The sequence below is a fragment of the Leucoraja erinacea genome, chromosome 25, assembly GCF_028641065.1.
Source record: "Leucoraja erinacea ecotype New England chromosome 25, Leri_hhj_1, whole genome shotgun sequence".
NCBI lineage: Eukaryota > Metazoa > Chordata > Chondrichthyes > Rajiformes > Rajidae > Leucoraja > Leucoraja erinaceus.
The window spans coordinates 8,837,414-8,858,747 of NC_073401.1; the positions used below are offsets into that span (position 1 = coordinate 8,837,414).

A 21,334-nucleotide genomic window follows, 5' to 3' on the forward strand; every position below is an offset into this window, starting at 1 on the left:
TATATATTTCTATCAAGGTTTGTCCGACGGGGGTTTTTTTTTGCATTTTTTTTCACAGTGCGAAATGCAGCAGGTAACAAGTATCCGACGTAATTGCCTTGGTGTCAAATCCCAATGATTGGAAGTTGACGGTGAACAAACACTCAGTCAGTGCTGGATGTGTCAGGGCGCAGGCTGCACTAAACTAAACTGTCCCGGTGCTGGCCCCCTGGTCTCGTGGGTTAATTGGAGCTGAACTGATTTAATTGGGGAGATGAAATGATAAGGACATGCGGAGCTCCTGTTTGTGTTGCAGGGTCATTGTCTAGTGGAGCGGGAGGTGTTACATCCGTAAGTTCTCCCTTTCCAGGGGGGTTTATAAATAGAGAAGCAAAAGGATAGAAGATTTATCGCTAAATAATTGTCGGTGTGAAAGTATAACCCTTGGTATTTATTGTAATATTTACTTCCTGATGTGAACAATGAGGGTTCGAACCAAGGTATAACTTACAAAATTCTTAAGGGGTTGGACAGGCTAGATGCAGGAAGATTGTTCCCGATGTTAGGGAAGTCCAGGACAAGGGGTCACAGCTTAAGGATAAAGGGGAAATCCTTTAAAACTGAGATGAGAAGAACTTTTTTCACACAGAGAGTGGTGAATCTCTGGAACAGAGGGTAGTTGAGGCCAGTTCATTGGCTATATTTAAGAGGGAGTTAGATGTGGCCCTTGTGGCTAAGGGGATCAGGGGGTATGGAGAGAAGGCAGGTACGGGATACTGAGTTGGATGATCAGCCATGATCATATTGAATGGCGGTGCAGGCTCGAAGGGCCGAATGGCCTACTCCTGCACCTAATTTCTATGTTTCTATAACCTGCTTTTATGTTCTCTCTTTATTTGCGTGAATCGCCTCTGTCTGGGTCAGCTGTTTCTAAACCAGAGATGGAAACGCCTTCTGAGTTCATTAACGTTAATGAAATTCGCTCTTCCCCGGCGACTTCCCATTCATGTAATGACCGCACAGTGGTAATTGCAAATTAAAAGTGCATTGACTTGTATTCTTTGTGTAGACTGAACCGTAGACATGAAGACAAGAGACCTTGCTGTGATCTGCTGTCTGCTCTGGCTTGGGACTGCCCAGTGCGATTCACGAGAGCCCACGGGAGCGGCGGAATCATATCCACTTGTCAACGTGGGTGGAATAATTGAACCTTATTCTTCTGAAAACACCTTTAATGCAAGTTCGCTTAGTCTGTTTGAAGGCGCCAGTCGGTCAATGGAGGTATGTTATGCATGCCTTGACCCCAAATGTTTTTATAGTACTGCAGCAAAAGCTGATTCTCCCCTCCCCTCCCCCATGATCTATTTCAATGTTTCTGCAATGGGTTCTTGTCAACAGTTGAAGGAACGCTTTGCCATGTCCAGCTATTTATATCTCCGGCTTGACCGAAGCTGGGAATGACTTTCGTTGACGTCTTGCAATTAATTGTGTGGTGCTTTTTAAACGCTGCGGTCTCGCCAATTCAAGGACCTGCCTTTATCGCCAGTTTCACTGTGGTTGGTAATGTTCTTCCTGTATGAGTGCGACCGCTCCAAGATCGTAAGACTGCCCTGTCTTCAGGGTGGCGGCCGGATGTCTTTTTACTGGAGACATTCTAAACCATATTTGTGGGGGCGAATCTTTAATTAGAGCACTATTTGCAAAGTGTTAGTGGAGTGGAGTGCCCTACCCGATATTTGTGGAAGCTGACCGTCGGTTTGTGGCATGTTGCTGTTGTAGGCGTGTAAGATCTAGTATGGGGGTTGGGGTGAATTATTTTATTATCGTGCCATGGTTAAAATAAAGTTTTGTTAGTCTTCACAGCTAAAAACTCAAGCAACAGCTAACAGTCTATGCGTACCTTCGATTTTCCAGCATCTGCAGTTCCTTCTTAAACACAACGGTCTATGGGTATTGGGCCATGTTATCTAATACCAGCACTGGCTAGACAACAGTATGCCCACAATTATGGTTAAAGACAAATGTATCCTTGTTGAATGCTTGCCAAACTCTTTCTCTTGGGATGGGGAAGGACTGCTCCATCCTGCAAAAAATGTCCAACTGTTATTTAGTTCTTGAGCACCATAAACATTCAAAATTTAAATAATAGATTATAGTATATCCTCTTGATACATTTGGTTAAATCGGTAAGCAAACACTATTTGCAACAATGTTTTTAAGTTGAGCAGCAACTTTTTCCCCCTACCCATCCATCTAGTGGCATTTTAATATTAGACTTTCCTGTAACAATCTTTGTGGTGTTCCTCTTGGCTTGCCGAACTCTGAAACTACAAGGTGTTGCCTTGTATGAGTGGCACAGTTGCCCAGCAGGTAGTGCAGCTGCCTCACTGCACCAGTGACCTGAGTTTCATTTTCCTCTCTGCTGCTGTCTGTGTGGGGTTTGCATGACCTCCCTGTGGATATCCTGAGTGCTCCCATTTCCTTCTCCGTCCAAAACACTTACTGTTCAGTAGATAAATTGGCCACTGTAAATTATTTAGACCAGAGGACTATGTAGTAGAATAATCGGGATGGAGTTATTTGACATGAGAGAATCTAACAAAGAAATACACTGGGGAATGGAAATGCTCTGAGATGGCACTTGATGATGGCCCAATGTCATGGGGAAGATATGTAAAACGTGCTCTTTCTTCCAGTTGCTGTCTTGGCCTTTATCCTTGCCAGACTGCTTCATGGTAAATTGATGAATGGATGTTGGTTTTCTCGTTTCAAATAGTCTGTTTGTACACTACATCTGCAGCAGGCCATGTTAATGATTGGGAAATGCCATAAACCAAATTGAATGCTATTCCAAAGTTGGAAATAAGGTGATTGTTAGTTTCAATATTTGAATATCTTTGAGTAAGCCCAAATTTCTGATATGTGGCTTTTTAATTTGTAAATAAATCTTGCTTGGTACCCTTTCCATGGGTGTCCTGGTATGGATGTGCCGTTTGATATCCAACAATAGAGACAATTCATTTGTGTAGTATCTTTCGTACATCTGGGCATTGTCTGAAAATGACTTGGCAATGATGTGTGATCTGGCCATATGCCAGCCCACTTTCACAGCAAGATCCCACAAACTGGAGTAAAACTGACCACTGTTATCGTGTAGAAAGAAACTGCAGATGCTAGTTTACATCAAAGATGGACACAGAATGCTGGAGTAACTCAGCGGTCAGGCAGCATCTCTGGCAAAAAGGAATAGGTGATGTTTCTGGGTTTTAAGCTGCCCAAGCAAAATATGAGGTACTGTTCCTCCAATTTGCATGTGGCTTCACTGACAGTGGAGAAGGCCCAGGACGGGGTCAGTATGGGAAGGGCAGTTAGTGTTTGGCAACTAGGAGATCAAGATTACAATTACTGGTGGAGGATCTCTTACACTGACCCCCCCCCCCCCCCCCCTTCTCTTTAGAATATGGTTTGATCTCTGGATTTTTATCTGAACGTACAAACTCACTTTGTACTGCACCTGTATCAATCAATGTTCTGCCATTTGGCATTGTGCCCAGTTGCCTTTTTGAAAGTATTTCAATTTGAAATTCTCACTAGGATTTTGGGGCAGGCTTAACTTCCATGTGAAAATCTGTCAAATGTTAATTTGAGAGAATCAAGTAAATTGCCCTGGGAGAGGGGGAGCTAATTAAGGAACGTGTCTCTTAATCAAAACCTATATCTTGACTCGCTTAAATGGTTTTTAAAATTGAGCCTAACGATAGCATCTGATCTAGCATTATAAATGTAGTTTGGTTGCATTGTCTCGATTTGCAGTTTGAGTAAAAATGTCTAACTTCTCAAACTGTATTAAAGCCATTTAACAAAATGCGACTCGCTTTAATTTGAATGTATGCAAGATCCCTAATTTCTACCTGCCACTGACAAATAATGTTTTCAAGAACGACAGCTACATTTAAATCAAACGCAAAGTGCCAGATTAAACTAATGGGTTGGGCAGCATCTGTGAGGGAATAGGTAGGTGTTGTTTTGGGTCCTTCAGATGAAGGGTTGTCTGAATATTCCCTCGGATCCTGACTGATCATCTGCATTACCCTGTTTAAGAAGGAACTACAGATGCTGGAAAATCGAAGGGAGACAAAAATGCTGGAGAAACTCAGCGGGTGAGGCAGCATCTATGGAACAACGGAAATAGGTGATATTTTCGGATAAGGGTCTCGACCCGAAACATCGCCTATTTCCTTCACTCCATAGATGCTGCCTAACCCGCTGAGTTTCTCCAGCATTTTTGTCCATCTGCATTACCCTGGTGTTTTGTGTTTTGCTTAAGATTCCAGCATCTGCAATTCCTTCTGTCACCTTTATCAATGGCCTACAGTCAAGTAATTTGACATTTTGAAAGTGCCAAACACTAGAAAGAATGGGAATTTATCATGAAAGTAGACACAAAAAGCTGGGTCAGGCAGCATCTCTGGAGAAATGGAATAGCTGGGGTTTTGGGGTCAAGAGACCCTTCTTCAGACTGAGGGGAAAGAGAAATGAGAAAGATACATGGTGATATAGAGAGATGTAAAACATATGAATGAAAGATAAGCAAAAAGTAATGATGATCAAGAAAGGGGCTGGACGTGGCTGAGATGGTCCCCCAAGTGAATTTGAGTGCAGGATGCAAATTGGTGGTGAAGTTTTTTTTTGTTTGTTTTTTTTTTTATATTTTATTTTATTAGAAGTAAGTACAGTCATATGGCACCAAAGTGCCTAATATATATTTTCATAATACATTTTATGTACAACTTGTGGTGAAGTTAATGAAGTCCATGAGTTCTGCATGGGTGCAGGAGGTAAATGTTGAATCTACTAACTATATTTTGGTTCTTTTCTAGTGTCGCAATGTTGTGCATCTGAATGGGTCCCAGTGGTGTTCATTTGTAAAAGCTACGGAAGACTGCAGAATTGGGAGCGGCTTTATTGATTACCTCCAAGGGGCTGTCTGTGGCTTTTGCCATGATCTGCTGCCTCTGGCCATTGTGCTGTATGTAAGTGTTGCCAATATTGGTAGAATTGAGTAAATGCAAAGATTGTTGTCAACTGTCATTAGTATCATGGACTGCTAAACTATGGTTGTCAGTATTGCATTGTATTAACAACTGAAATAGCTGCATCTAGCAGAAAAATGTTCTAAACAACTTTCTCCAATGTCTGAATTTCCACAAAAATATGGAGGTTGCAAATGTGTTAACTGCTCTTTGCGGGATCCAGTGTTGGTCAATGAATTCCTCCAGTACCTGCACATAGCCATAGAGTTATATAGCACGCGATGGACCCTTCGGCCTGACATGTCCATGCTAACTAAGATCCCCATCTATTCAAGTCCACATGCTGGCCCTGCACCAGTTTGGACCTTGAACATCTCCAATAAAGTAGTGTCTGTGGGGCACAAGGTGATGGTTACTATTTTTAATATTTTAAATAATAATGGGGTTTTAGTTTAGCTGGCTTTTATGTCTAGAGTTTGTGATGCAAGACGTTGGTTTGGGGGGAGGGAGGCTGACCCATTATGAATAAAACTTGGCAATTTCTATCAACAAGTTTCATTGGTTTCCTGGCTGTCTTTCAGCCCTCTGATCAGAACCTCAGTCTTTAGAACATCCCAGTAATAGACCCTTCAACCCATGTCTGCTAACCATGTTAGCATTCCGAGCTAATCCTATCTGCCTGTGTTGTCAACCCTCTTCTCCAATGCTGCAGGAAGCCTGCCCTCGTATACGATTACTTTAGTCATGCATTCAACTGTACTATCATATAACCATATAACATATAACAATTACAGCACGGAAACAGGCCATCTCGGCCCTACAAGTCCGTGCCGAACAATTTTTTTTCCCCTTAGTCTCACCTGCCTGCACTCATACCATAACCCTCCATTCCCTTCTCATCCATATGCCTATCCAATTTATTTTTAAATGTGTCAATGTCGTACTATCGTAACACTATCGTAACACCATCCATTTTCTAGACTCCAACATTAATCATTTAAGGCTCTAAAATGTTGTGTCTTTTTAACCCATCTCACTATGGGTTTCACGCTCTGTTAGGCCGCTTACTGTTTTTAAAACCAAGAGCTCCTGCTATCCTTGGCCAATTATTTACCTTTAGTTTCCTTTTAAGATTTAGCAGTTCCTTCTACAGGCTTCTTTGGGATCACGGGCATGGCTTCCCCTCTCTTAAAAATAATTTGAATTAGAGAGATATTTCTTGGATTTTTTTTTTAATGCAACAGTTTGCTCTCAACTCCACTAATTTGACCTAACATGTTTGCTGATTCATGTGACGATCTTTCCAATATCGTGCATGCACACTGAGTAGCAGAGAGTATTAGTCATTGTCATGGGCTTAGTCTGTGATTATCAATGTTGATTTCAAATCCAAATTTTGCGTTGCTCTCAAAAAATCCACAAATGGATTTATCAGTTGATGTGACTGATCAATGTTTAAAGGTCGTCAACTGATCTTTCCTGTTCATTATGTGCATTTGCACTGCGCTCAATTTACTTGTAACACTGCCAGTTTACAAGATCTTCTTATCGAGTCCACATCACAAGATTAGAAATAGTTCAGCCAGAGTTGAACGCACTTCTCGGCATCCGCATACAATGGCGTCTTGCGCTTTTTGTGCGTAGTGGTGGAAAGATTGGTGGAAACGGGGCCATGACGTGCACGCTCTTTCCTTAGCCCCAGTTTACAAGATAATTCATTAACACCTTGAGTTAGAACTGCATAAAACCAAAGTTCTTGAGTTCTATTTTTGTTGCTTTGGGTTATCCTTGATATACTATTTTTGGGACATGTTAAATTGATTATTTTTGTAAAATTTGTACATTGACAAAATGTGTGGTTGTACATTGGACTAGAATGCAAGTAGCTGCATTCAAATTGTTTAGGGTTGGGATTAGAAAATGCTTGACAATAAAAGGTAGGATTTGTAAAGTAAGGTCCAACTGTATCTTCATACTTTTACTTTTACACAGGCAGTTTGGTTGATCTATCTATTCATGTTCCTTGGAATCACAGCTGAAAAATTGTAAGTGCTGACTTTTGGTGCTTAATATAATTCCTTGCCTAAACCGAATCTTTTGCTTACCCACTCTTTCTGCATGACTGTTATGGGAACTTTGTCTATCCTGTTCCCTTTTTGTAATTATTGAAGTTAATTTTAAAATTGTGAATTTTAAAAGATTTTGGTGTTTTCCATTCTTCAGTGTAATTTTTTTTAAATTTTGTAATCCTCAAATTAAGATTCAAATGCCATATAGTTAAAGGCAATTGACTGAGATCAGGTTTCTGAAAATGCTTGTAAATCAAGTAGAGAAAGATGTTTCTGCTTCAATCTAATGCAGAACCTTTCCAGGCTAAACTATGCAGAACAAAGTTTTGTATGTTGGGTGGTAGTATTAGTTTCGTGTTCTGAAACGCCACGTGACGGGAAATTGTTGGTCAGACACTCTAGATTTTGGTGAGATTACGATTTGTTCTGTTCTACAGCTTTATGATAAAGAGATCACAATAGATAGGGACACAACGTGCTGGATTAACTCAGCGGGTCAAGCACCGTTTCTGGAGAACATGGATAGGTGATGTTTTGGATAGGGACCCTTCTTCAGACTGAAGACCCGAAAAGTCACCTATTCCTACTGTCCCGCAGAGTTACTCCAACATTTTGTTCCCTTATTCAGACTGGTTGCTGGGGGAGAAAGCCAGGAGTGAGGAGAGGCAGGACGAAGTGTGTCAGACAAAGGGTGAACAAAGGTAGTTTGGATAGGTAGATGTTGGAACAATGGGTGAAATGATTAAGGCTAGATATGAACAGGAGAGAATGGAAATGTAAAGTTAGGTAGCGATATTGGTTGGAGGGAAGAGGGGTCAGGAGAATGGGTGTGGGGAGGGGTACAGGAAAGAAGGGCGGGGGGGTATTACTTGAAATTGGAGAATTCAAATGCCTCAGTTTTGTACATTAAATGTTTTTGCTACCCTCTTCAAAATCTTTTCCTGCTCTGTGAATATTCTCTGGCTTAAATCTAGTTGCTAGTTGTAGGTTTAATTAACGTTAGTAGTCCACGTTGCGTGTGCTGTTTCTAGAAAATCTACCCACATGGTAGTCATTTCTTTATGCACTACATTTCTTGATATTTACCCACTTCTCTTTTAAAATGTTTCTGTTCCTCATTAGCAGTGGAGATAATTATAATTATAATTCCACCCCGTAACGGACTGTTCCAGCTGCTACGGTCAGGCAAACGCCTCCGTTGCCATGCGGTGAGAACGGAGAGGTTGAGAAGGAGTTTCTTCCCAGAGGCCATTCGGACTGTAAACGCCTATCTCACCAGGGACTAACTCTACTGAATGTTTTTCCTTCCATTAGTTATTATGTAAAAGAATATGTGTGTTATGATTGTGTTTATAATTTGTTTGTCTTTTGCACAAAAGTCCGCGAACATTGCCACTTTCATTTCACTGCACATCTCGTATGTGTATGTGACAAATAAACTTGACTTGACTTGAATTCTTAACTGTTCTGATCTTCAAACAAGTTCTAAAGGCAAGTCTCGTTCATTTTGTTTCTCTTTAGCTTCTGCCCAAATTTGGCTGCCATAGCGACAAGTTTAAAGTTGTCACATAACGTGGCAGTATCCTTTTTATCACCTTTGAATACATGGATGTATTCAAAGCTTGATGTTTTATATAGTGGAGAAAAACTGTTGTCTGCTATCCCAGCACATCACACCGGACCAGAATATAATCAGTAATGCAAAAGAATGAGCGAATGAATACTTTATTGTCATATGTGACCAGTCCCTGTAAATTTCTTTGTTGTGTTTTCCCCAAGGTATGCAAAGAGCCGCCACATAAAGGGTGCCAACAACATACCTCGCGCGGGGTCCTTTGTTCTTTCAAACCCCCTCCCCCCAATTACAGCCGCCGGATCCTCGTTTGTATCTTTCCCCCCCACCCACGGCATCCCACTACTTTGGTCTCAAACTATTTAGCCTCCAAATTTTATCCTAATTTCAGTAGTTGACATCCATTGCACAGCTATTCGTGTTTTACTATAATAAGGACTGCCTTGATATTGGGACTTGGTAGCTCTAATGCGTACTTGACCCATATATTGGGACTCTTGTTAGGAAGAGCTGTTTTATTTGATATTGCGTATCTTCCAAATTCCACTGCTTCCTCCTGATATTTTTTGATCAACATATTAACTTGTAATAGTTGGCCAGCCAATGTCCCGCTTGTTTGAATTGTAGATGTTTGACGGTGTGTAACTATTGTCCTCTATCTCGTGTTCTGTACTCCCATGTGAATGGTCCACGAGCAAGAGGTTTACAAGCAATTGTCAACTTTGTGAAAACCAGGTCTAAGTTACTGAGAAGTATAGTTAAGTTGTCTGGAAATATTTAATTGCATCTCGTTCTGTGGTTGGAGTTATTGCATTGAACTTTGAGCGATGTCATGCACTCTCTTAAAGTTTGGCATGCGAATCAAAAACCTGTTTTATCCTCTTTTTTTAAATAGAGCATTTCTAAATAACCTTTCAAATACACCTTTCATATTAAATGTGAATTGTTATCATTAATATTGTTCATATTGGGATGTTCAAAATTGTTCCCAATTTTCAGCTCTAAGCTTGTGCACCCAAGACTTGTTTTAATTAGCTCGAGATAATTGAGATTTGGTTTATTTGCAAAGATAGTTCTGACTTGTACACCACTTATTTATTCATCATGTGTCCTTGACTGAGTATATTCATGGTGTCACTTTCCTTGCCCTTGGTAACGGAGCTCCTGATCTATTCAGTGCAATGGCTGCCTTTTCTGATGCTAGAACAGCAAGCCTGGCGATTGGAGCTTTGTTTGGTAAGTTGTTTCTTTGCACTTTCACTTGGCTATTTAACGTGTCGTTTATTTAAAACATCGACCCCGTTGATATAAACGGGACTATGGGTCCCCATCCTACCCCTTCCAAAGTCCACAACCAGTGGATTCGGTTATAACATCCAGAAGGCGCTGTGTTGATAGAGCAAGATAAAGCCACTAAAGTCTGATCAAAGGTAGTCTGAAGGTCTTCATCGAGGTAGATAGTAGTTCAGACTGCTCTCTAGTTGTTGGTAGGGTGGTTCAGTTGCCTTCTCAAGTCCGGAAGGAGTTGCTCTGAATACTTTAAGATGTAAACCTTTGTGCTACTTTGCAGGTGCTGGTATATTTGTGACCACAGTTGTTGCCGGAGGTGTTGGCCTTGCAAGACCATTTACAGTGGCATCCAGACCATTCCTCCGAGACGTTACCTTCTACATGGCGGCAGTTTTCTGGGCATTCCTGGTCATCTACTTTGGGAGTATTGATTTGGCACAAGCACTTGGTGAGAAATTTGAGCTTACTTGGGGAAGACGCATCAGCTGACTTTAGCTTCTGTCAATCTATCCAATTGAATTTTGTAGTAATTCAATATGTCTTTCAACTCTCATTGTGAAATGAAGTTTAAATTTTATCTCCATAGGCTACTTGGCCCTGTATGCCGTTTATGTACTTGTGGTAATCATAAGCAGTGTAATTTACCAGAAGGGCAAAAACCAGCCACAGACTTCTCTCTATAACAATCATCCAGAAAGTAAGTGAAATGCCAACCTCTGTTTAACTGTATTTTTTCTAAATCTTAATTATAATTGCAGAATTGGCTTCAGGCCCTCGGTAGTAAGAAAGTGGTGGCCACATTAACTTGGTGCTGGGGCAGTTTGCAACCCAGTGGTATGAATATTGATTTCTCTAATTTCAAGTAACCCTCCCCCACCGTCTGGTCATCCTGCCAGCTTCACTGTTCATGTCTCTTTGATATCACCTCCACAGCCAACAATGGGCCATTGTGGGCTCCTTGGTCATCGGTATCGGGTCTGATTTGTTCGTACCACATCATGCCTTTAGATTCCTTCTCACCTGAGTCTGTCTGAAGAAGAGTCTCGACCCGAAACATCACCTATTCCTTTTCTCCAGAGATGCTGCCTGACCCGCTGAGTTACTCCAGTATTTTGTTTATATTCAGTGTAAACCAGCATCTGCCGTTCCTTCCTACACTAAATTGGGTTTTATCTCATTGAAGTGTTTCATGAAATGCACATCTTAATTGCTTGCTGCATATTTGTACGTTGCTAATTTTGAGAAGGCTAAGTTTGTGTGTGGATTAATGGTGGCGTGCTTTGTTAAATGGTTATTAACTTTTCATCTTTCAAGAATAGTGGGTTTTTTAAGTGACTTCTACATTTCCCGCCTCATCTCCTCCAGGACTAGTGCCACAAGCATGGTTCGATGCATTGGGAGATGTGTTAAACAATAACTATTTAACATTCTACTTGACTATTAAAACTGAAGCAGCATAGAGCAATGCTCTAGAATTAGTACTATACAGGGCAACTTGACGAGTCTTGACCTGAAACATCACCTGTCCATATTCTCCAGAGATGTGGCCATAGCTGCAGAGTTACTCCAGCACTTTATGTCCTTTTGAGATGTGTATGCTGTTTGATGTAGTAAACAATATAATTACTGTTTTTCAGTTAATGGCAATGACGATGAGATTCCAACACTTATCAGGAGACCACTTGAAGACAGTAAGCACTTTTTCTTGAGCTAAACTATTAGGGTTAGTCATACAGCCCGGAAACGGGCCCATCAGCCTAACTTCCCCATGCCGACCCAGATGCCCCATCTACCTAGTCCCACCTGCCTGTGTTTGCCCCATATCCTTACAACATTTTTGTTTCCAAATGTGTAATGTGGAGAATTTGCTGAAGTTGAGATCTTTCTGTGCCATACTTTTAAACCTGTATAAATTGGTTTGTGACATGGTCTGTTTTTGGCCCATTGTTATATAATGTACTTGCCAGTTCAATGGAAGACATTGCAGTAGACTTTTGCTTTTGCCTTGCAAATCCCATAGTGCAGACCCTGTATTTCTGACCAAAGTTTTCTTTCTGCAGCAAGCGAGTATCAATCTTTAATTGAGTCGGAAGAATCGAGATCTACCAAATCCATTTTGCTGGACTCTCTTAATCCCATCGACATTCAAAAATGGAGGAGGAAACATTTGCCCTGGAAGATTTTCAAATGTCTGAAGGTGATTTGAGTTTAGTTTAGTGATACATCGTGGAAGCGGGCCCTTCGCTCCACTGTGTCCACATCGACCAGTGATCCCCGCACACTATCCTACACACTAGAGCTAATTTTTACCAAAGCCAATTAATCTACAAACCTTTGTACGTCTTTGGAGTGTGGGAGGAAACTGGAGCTCCCAGAGAAAACCCACGCGGTCACGGGGAGAATGTACAAACTCCATACAGACAGCACCCGTAGTCAGGATCGAACCCGTGTCTCTGGCGCTGTAAAGCAGCATCTACCGCTATGGCGCCCTTCCTTTAAAATTAGTACTTGAAGCTTAATTCTAAATTGCAGTGTTGGAGGCCATTGTTAACGCGTTCTGCATTGAGATGCTGTATTTTGCTATTTGATTTCACTTTCAGAGGAAGGCGAAACATTATAATGGTCCAGAATGTAAATCTCCAGTTTTGTCAAATATTTTGCTTAAATAAATTGGGTGAAGTTTTCAGTTCCCATAATGGCCGTCTCTTCCCTTCCCTCTGCAATCCAAGACAAATTGAAACTTCAGCATGTGAGTTAGTCACTTGTAACCAAATCACTGTTTATTTTCCAGAGCTAATTTTAGTCATACATTTTTTTCCAATTTTGTTGCTGGTTTCTAGTCTTTCCATTTTCCTTGCCTCGCCCTCTTCTCCCTTGATTTAGTTTCCTCATTTTTGACTGGTTACAAAAATTCTTTCGATGTTCAGCTGCAACTTTCTGACTCTTTAATTTCTTTCTTCCAGCTGCCAATTGAGTTTTTGCTTCTGCTTTGTATTCCTGTGGTTGACTTTGACCAAGATGATCACAACTGGAAGCGGCCCCTGAATTGTCTACAGATAGTTACCGGCTCGCTTGTCTGCATCCTTGCATTTAAATCTGGCTACTGTAAGAATTTAGTTTGCATTACTGTGTTAAAATAAGAGAACTACATTGTAACGCTCGGACAAATCTGGGGTGGGTCTGGTTGAAATTTGATATCTCAAATGTAGATAAAAGGAGTTTTCTAAAACAACCGGACATGTGACATACCGTTTGCAGAAGGACTATTAGTTGAGTTGCTTTCCTTGACATTTAGATTTTCTTCAAACTGAATTGTCAGCCAAAAGCAGAACACTTTCTGAATTTAGGCAACTTGCGCAATAGCTGATGTTGTTTTTCCATCCTCCCTTCCCTGCTTACTCATTGAGATCATTGATTCCACAAGCACAATTTTTTTTTTCCCCTCCCATGCTGTTTTATTGTTGCAAGTGAACAGGAGTTTTAGATTTTTAATTTATTGGTACTTTTTTGTTTTGGTACTCCATGGGAGAATGAGATAAATACTGGTGCTGTGAATTAATTAATCACAGTTAATTAATATACTCTAAGCATGATTATCGGGGTCAACGGACTTGCACTGCAAGCTCCCAACATTACATTAGGGGATTTGGAAGCTGCTTTGCGGTTGAAATGTCTGCCAATTTAAATCTAGTTATGTACAATTTTCATAAAACCAATTCCGCTGCAATTGGTTTTGGATTAGTTTAACGATACAGTGTGGAAACAGGCCCTTCGGCCCACAGAGTCTGCACTGTCCAGCGATCCTTACACACTCACACACACTCGCATACACACACACACTCGCATACACACACTCACTCGCATCGCACACACACACACACACACACACACACACACACACACACACACACACACGAGATGCACTTGCTTTTGAGCTTCATGTTTTTAAAGGATACATTTTCCCTTTGATATGGCACAGAGAATCTGCCTGTCTGGGATTGAGTATCTCGTATAAAGAGCAAGATTAGTCCATAGTTAAATTTGGATAGTAAATCTTGAGTACTGAGGATGTTCAGCCTTGCTAACATCAATAGATTTTTGAACACCCTTGGGAACCAAGATACAGGGTGTGATGGGGGGAATGCAGATGCTTGTTTAAACTGAAGATGGAACAAAGTTGGAGTAACTCAGTGGGTCAGACAGTATCTCTGGAGACAAGGACTAGGTGATGTTTCGGGTGTGAAGAAGGGTCTCGACCCGAAACGTCACCTATTTATTTTTCTCCAGAGATGCTGCCTGACCCGCTGAGTTACTCAAGCATTTTGTGTGTATCTTCAGGATACTGGGTTATCAAGTTGGATTGCTAGTGTAATTGGGTTTTTTTTGGGCTTAAGTGTAGTAAGTGGGGAAATAAGAGTATCTTGAGGCTTATCGCTGCTTTTTGTATCTTATAAAGGGCCTGTCCCACTTGGGCGTCATTCGCGAGTAATTTACGCGACATCATTTACGCGTCATGACGCGAGCGTGGTGTCGTAGGCAGTGACGCGTGCCGCCCCAGAATTTTGGGATGTACAAAATCTTCGCGGCCATCTGCATGACGCCCAAGTGGGACGGGCCCTTAAAGATCAGAAAAACAGGGCTGCATTTTTCATTGGACTTTAATGTGCTGTACAGGTTGCATGCGCTACATTAATTGTATGAAAATGTTTCTAAATTAGTTTATCTACAGAAATATTGTCTATAGTCTGCATGAGATCATTTAACTAGAATTTCTTTTCTTTAGATGGATTGCTGCTCATCCGTGGCCAGTATCCTGTGTGGGCTGTAGTTCTGGTGATTACAATAGTTTTAGCAGCGGTCATTTTCTTCACCACAAAAAATGAGGCACCACCAAAGTTTCACTGTGTAAGCCATCCATCCAGATTTCATGAAACGCGTTTCGAACGACGTTCTACATTACTGGGCCAATGCTGTCTTGCATTGTAATGTTCTATATTACTGGGCTAATCCCCACTTGGATTTCAATCCGAACAATAGTTTATTTCTTTCTGTTAATTGCATTCCAAAAATTCCTTTCCTGTTTGTAACCCAACCAAAACCTTGATGGAATCTTAATATGTCTAAAATGTCTTTATTTCTAGATTAATATATGCATTACAACCATTTTAATTACATATTTTTAATTGTTCTTAAATGAACATGTAGGCTGAATGGAAAATTATCAGCATGTTTCATCGTGATTAGTCTTGTAGTTATGAACCACATGATTTCACAATGACTGCGGCTGCATTTTGCTTCATGATGTAACATTTTCCTTTGATCGTTCATTGTTACTTTATCTTATCTTCCTGTTTAACAGTGATTTTACTTCAATTTATTCTATGGTGCACAGTTTTAATTTCTCTGCCTGAATTTGGGCAGAATCCTGGTTTATGATTACTAGTAGATCTCCAGATGCATTTGTACTCGACTCTGTTTGTATTGGAACAAGGAACTGCATTGCTGGTTTACCTAACAAAAAGCGCAAGAGTGTCAGAGGATGATAGTGTGGCAACAGGCCCTTTGGCTCAATGCCCACACTGGCCAACATGTCCCAGCTATTCTAGTACCACCCGCCTGTGCTTGGTCCATATCCCTCCAATCCTGTCCATGGTTGGCTAGCATTTCAGGGTGGAACCCTTCAGTCTGAAGAAGGGGCTCTTCTTCAGACTGATGTTGGGGTGGAGGTGGGGGGGGGAGGAGGAGGAAAGAAAGGAGATGGTGGAGACAGTAGGCTGTGGGAGAGCTGGGGAGGGGAAGGAGAAAGAAAGCGAGAACTATCTGAAATTGGAGAAATCAAAGTTCATGCCACTGGGGTGTAAACTACCCAAGCGAGGTATGAGGTGCTGTTCCTCCAATTTGCGCTGGGCCTCACTCTGGCAATGTCAGTGGCCCAGGACAGAAAGGTCTGATTCGGAATTTGAGGGGGGGTTGAAGTGATGAGCCACTGGGAGATCAGGTTGACTGTTGCGTAGAGCGGAGGTGTTGGGCGAAGCGATCGCCAAGCCTGCACTTTTTAATCTTTTGAACTTTTAACTCTACACACCATTCTTAGATGTTAAATCCATTGCTCCATCTGAAAAGTGGTCTTTGTATTTGTAATTTGATATGCTTTGCCATGCCACTGGTCATCTGACTTTTTTTTTTGTCCAACCCATTTTTGACCTTTGCCATTTAAAAATGGTTAAAATTCATAACATTTGTAACAACATTTTGATTGGACCAATTATTTACTTAAAAATGGGAGAATGTCTTTCTAAGGTCGACATTCGGTACCTGCAAGAAATGACAGATATTTGTCTTTGTTTCAGGTATTTGCTTTTATTGGTTTCTTCTTCAGCATCGTACTGATCAACAGTGTAGCCATCGAGATCGTCAATCTTTTACACGCCTTTGGAATAATTTTTAACCTGAGTAATACTGTTCTGGGATTGACGTTACTCGCCTGGGGAAACAGTATTGGAGGTATGTTATTATGGTCTGGCTGGGGAAGACATTGACAGCCAATGTAAAATGGCCAGAAGATGATCAACACTTCAGTGCTAATACAGCATGTACTTTGCAGTAGAGACAGACCCCTTCTATAGTTAGAGTAGATAAACATTTACCCGCGGCTAATGCTATATTAGTTTTGGACAACTTTAATAGTAAAGAGCCAGCATATTTTACAATAGTGATGCAGCGGGAGAGCTGCTGCTTCACGGCACCAGAGGCCCAGGTTCAATCCTGACTATGGGCACTTGTCAGTGCAGTTTGTACATTCTCCCTGTGACAGCGTGGATTTTCTCCAGTTTCCTCCCTCATTCCAAATATGTGCGGGTTTGTAGTTTAATTGGCTTCTGTCGGTTACCCCTTGTGTAGGATGCGAAGCTGGGATAACATGGAACTAATGCGAATGGAGGATTGATGGTCAAGGAGGACACTGGGACGAAGGGTCTGTTTCCACTGTATCACCAAACTCCAGATCTATACTGAATCGAATGGCCACTTCCACTTTTAGCCGAGTTTCAATTTTATTTGTAAATATTTATTTCCAACATTTGAAACATAAATAGTAGTAATATTGTAGCTGTGATAATGGAATAGTGATCTGGAGTACAACGCCTGTATTCAAATCCCACCACGGCAGCTAGAGAATTGAAATCTGATCGATTGAATCAAACTGGAACACAAAATTAGGATCAGTCATGGTGACTGTGAAACTAACAGATTGTGTTTAATATTCTGTCTGACATGCATGTCCTTTGTGAGGAAAGGAAACCTGCATACATTGGTCTAACATGCATGATTAATCCTACTGCATTTTAATTTCCTGGGGAATGTTTTGATGGCTCCAGCAATGCATAAAGATACTGCATGATCCCAAAGGCATTAACAGAGTGGCAAGGATTCTCACTGAGAAACAGCAGTTTGATGGCAGAATACAGCTTGATCGCAAACTGCCTCTGACCGGCAGCTGAGGAAATGTAATGTTTTTATGTCATGAAACATGAGCCTAATGTCAATGCAATGATGGTTGGAGAAAATTATCAATTCTAAATGTGTAGAACACAAATTGCTGGAATAGTTCATTGGGTCAGTCAGCATCTTTGAAGATGCGTGTCGGAGAGAACTGCACATGCTGGTTTAAATCGAAGATAGACACCCAATGCTGGAGTAACGCAGCTAGACAGGCAACGTCTCTGGAGCGATGGAATGGGTGATGTTTCGGGTCGAGACCCTTCAGACTGAAAATATGGATAGGTGACATTTTGGGTCGGTACCCTTCAGATGGGTGACCTTTAAGAGTCTTGACTAGGGGAAATTTTAAATAAGCTTGTTTACATTAGGGGGAAACTTATTTAAGAGGCATTTTATATATTAAATAAGATTATGAAGGTTGGTTTTAATTTGGGGGAAGGATATTTATGCTTTGTCAGGCTACTTCCCTAAAGCTGGTGACAATGAGAGGAACTAAATGTGTGTGCTACTGGTGGGTTTCCTAGTTTCAAAGCGAAGGTGGCTGTTTTGGGAACAGCGTGCAAATGTCGAGTTTGTCACTGCCACACTTTGAATCAAATTAGCACTTTAGTGGGTGGAGGTTGAAGCCGAAATTAACCTGATGCTTTTCTCCCCCAGATTTGTTCTCCGACATCACAGTAGCTCGACAAGGATACCCGCGGATGGCTATTGCCGCATGCTTCGGTGGAATAATATTTAGTATCCTTTCTTGTGGTTTCTGCATTTGGATATAAAATTCGAAAGGCTATTCAAAGTTGTATGGTTCCTTAATTCCACTGTAGATATGCTGTTTGGTATAGGCTTAAGTGCTCTCATTCAAATGCCCTACAATAATAACATCCTTGAGGTGTGTACCCATTCTTGCTATATACTATTTCATACCATGTTTGCATGCTTTTGAAAAGTAAACTTAAAACTGGACTTTTTTGTTCTCTATTATTCAGCAACTTGGAGGAGCTGCCAGCTCTATATAATGGGAGGGGAAATAAGAACAGGCTGCTGGTCAAAAATAAGAGTAATCGGTCTGGGAATATTGAATGGTTTTTAACCCAGGGTAAATGCTGATTTTGGGTCAGGTGTTGCAGCACCTTTGAAGATGGTTGAAAAGCAAAAATGGTTTGGGTTGATAGGGATAAATTGCTGGCGTAACTCAGTGGGTCAGGCAGCATCTCTGGAGAAAAGGAATAGGTGACATTTCAGGTCGAGACTTCTTCAAAGGTTAGGGTTTATTATTGACTCGTGATTAACTGAGAGTTTTTTGTCTTGCATGCTATGTAATCAAGTCGGAAAATGCTATACATGAATACAATCAAGCCAAACTCTAACACAATAGGTAGTGATTGGAAAGAAATTGGTTCTGAAACAGAATTCTAAGCTGAAAATGTGTGGGACAAAGGCCAAGATATCAAAATAATCAGCTGGGTAAAGAAAAAAAATCCCTTGATACAAATCCTTATACCAAGAAAGGATGTCCAAATGAGTGCTTTTAAGAAATGGAAGTGTGTACCAAAGGATGTAGTTGGGAAGCCATGCTCTGGATAGAACATTCTTCAAGATTAAATTAGTGTCAATGGAAAATGTGGTGTCGTTCGCAAGAGTATGTAATTTCTGGAGTTCAAAGATTATACTTTGCAATAAATATTCAGAGGAAGGTAAAAGTTATGGAAAGATGGGGATTTGGCAAAAGCATTCAGAGGAGGGAGTGAACTGTGTATGTGAGGGCTGATCTCATGACTGGATGTTGCAAGGCTTGTGGATGAGTAAGGATGGAACACGAGGGAATGATGAATGGAAGAAAATGGAGGGAGTGGACATTGATAGAAAAGCTGTGTCTAACTATGAAGCAAACAATCTCCATGAAGGGGCTCTGAAGAAATAGCAATTGAAAACAAGCAGTTGAATTTTTAAAGTACTGCTATAAATCAGAGTTGACATTCAAAGCAGGATTTCCTGAACTAAGGATAGATGATATGATTCACTGTAATATAAACGTGACTGTCTCATTTGAAGTCCGTTGCTTATCCCTAAAATACTAGAGCTGCATAAATTGTATGGTTTTAAAGTTTAACAGTAAGATACTGGCTGGAATTTTTTATTTAAAACGGATCGATTTGTTATAACTATAAGCCATTTCAATCTACCACATGTTTGTATATTTTAGATGAGGTGAAAATTGGTATTACATAAATGTGCTTTATAAGCACACAGCAAAATCTTATCTGCAAAGAATTCCTTTTTGTATTTGGGTTGAATCTTATTCCATAATTTTGGTTTCATTTTTGCAGAAGTCACAATTTTGGTTGTGTATTAAAACATCTTCCACAGTAATTTAATGTAAATTTATACTAGTGCCAAATTTACTAATTTACATATTTCTTCTCCAGATCAAATGCGATGGCCTCCTAGATTGGATTCTAGTTGGATCACTCGGCCTAAGTCTTGTTATGTCATTTATATTGATCCCGCTTCAAGGCTTTAAGTTCACACGGTTATACAGCATTATTTTAGTCTCCTATTATGTAATGTTTGTTATAATAGCACTATTGACTGAAGCTGAAATTATACATATTTAAATTATGGTGTCCATGATATAGGCTGATGTGAAATAATAGTTCTGGCACATTTTGCACACATGAATTTATGTTTAAATTATAGCTTTTGTCAGATGTCTGGAAAACTAAATGTTTAGGTGGATGGGGGATGTGACAAGCACTGAACAGAATTTGCACCTTAATTTCTACTTTAAAATCTCTTGTTTAATGAAGCTGACAATTTATATTTTTGATTCTGTATGTTCACGAGGTTGAACAGAATGATGTTTTCTACAAACAGAGGCTGCTTCACTTATATATGGTCCATAAATTGCTGAGCAAAGATGGAATACAGGGATCTTTTTTTTTTTTTTCAATGTTCAAAATATGTTCACCCCCTTAAACAGAAACAACTCTATTTTCACCACAAGCCTTTATTACTGAAGCTGGAATTCAGTCAGTCACTCGCATTGGAGTACCAACAAATTTGACATCTCTTGATATGAATTTTGTTGTTTATTTGAACTGTATGAATAATTGGGTAACTTTTTTTTTGTACTAATTGGAACAAGGGAATTGTTTTTCAAGTAAGATTTATTGTAGTGTCTGCACTCAGCATTACACTTGACCTCAGAACTGAATTTTATGTTCAATGATATTGCTGTTGTACAACTTTTTACTTGTGGAATAAATTTTACTATTTAAATGTTTGTGTCACTTGTAGTTGGGTTTGATTTTTCTATTTTTAAGACGAGTGAATATTTTGCAGAACACCGGAGCCTGGATTTCAACTTTTTCTGCTTTACCTTACTTGAGATTGCCAAGGTCACAACATCATAGTTTAGGTGGTGTGGAATTAATTTCCATTCCACCATTCTCCTCCACTCCACAACATGGTATAGCTGTCTAAAAATCTAAATGTAATTGCAGTTGTTGCAAGTATTGGAGTGGAGAGGGGTGGGAAGCAAAAGATTGAGATATGGGCAGGTCTGGTCATATCTGGGAGAAAACGGTGTATATTTCCAGTCAGTGAATTTTAGAGATGCTGCCTGTCCCGCTGAGTTACTCCAGCATTTTGTGTTTTCCATCGATTTAAACGAACAATTGCAGTGCTTTCTTGCACGAGAATATAATGGGTACTAACCAGAGCATTGCTGTACATTAATTACATTGAAATCAAAATTGCAGAAAAATATAGCATTTGATCCATGCTAAATTTTGAAAGTATGTAGAAATATAAATGAATGGAAAAATGAACTGCATACCATTTTTTTTGAATACTGAAATGAAGCCAAGACCGTTCATGACAGTTTAATGTTT

General features: G+C 40.3%; 1 protein-coding gene across 1 annotated transcript; it reads left to right on the forward strand.

Annotated features, from left to right (window-relative positions):
* Positions 1 to 74: 74 nt before the first annotated feature.
* slc8b1 (solute carrier family 8 member B1) lies at positions 75 to 20,724 on the forward strand. Its single transcript, XM_055655613.1, has 16 exons — positions 75 to 330; positions 1,049 to 1,260; positions 4,860 to 5,012; positions 7,005 to 7,057; positions 8,603 to 8,660; positions 9,776 to 9,890; positions 10,225 to 10,392; positions 10,531 to 10,641; positions 11,582 to 11,635; positions 12,005 to 12,141; positions 12,908 to 13,049; positions 14,728 to 14,849; positions 16,295 to 16,448; positions 18,102 to 18,182; positions 18,266 to 18,330; positions 19,868 to 20,724. Exons 2-16 carry the CDS (start codon positions 1,063 to 1,065, stop codon positions 20,054 to 20,056), a joined length of 1,800 nt encoding a protein of 599 aa, XP_055511588.1. The 5' UTR covers positions 75 to 330; positions 1,049 to 1,062; the 3' UTR covers positions 20,057 to 20,724.
* The last annotated feature ends 610 nt before the right edge of the window (positions 20,725 to 21,334 follow it).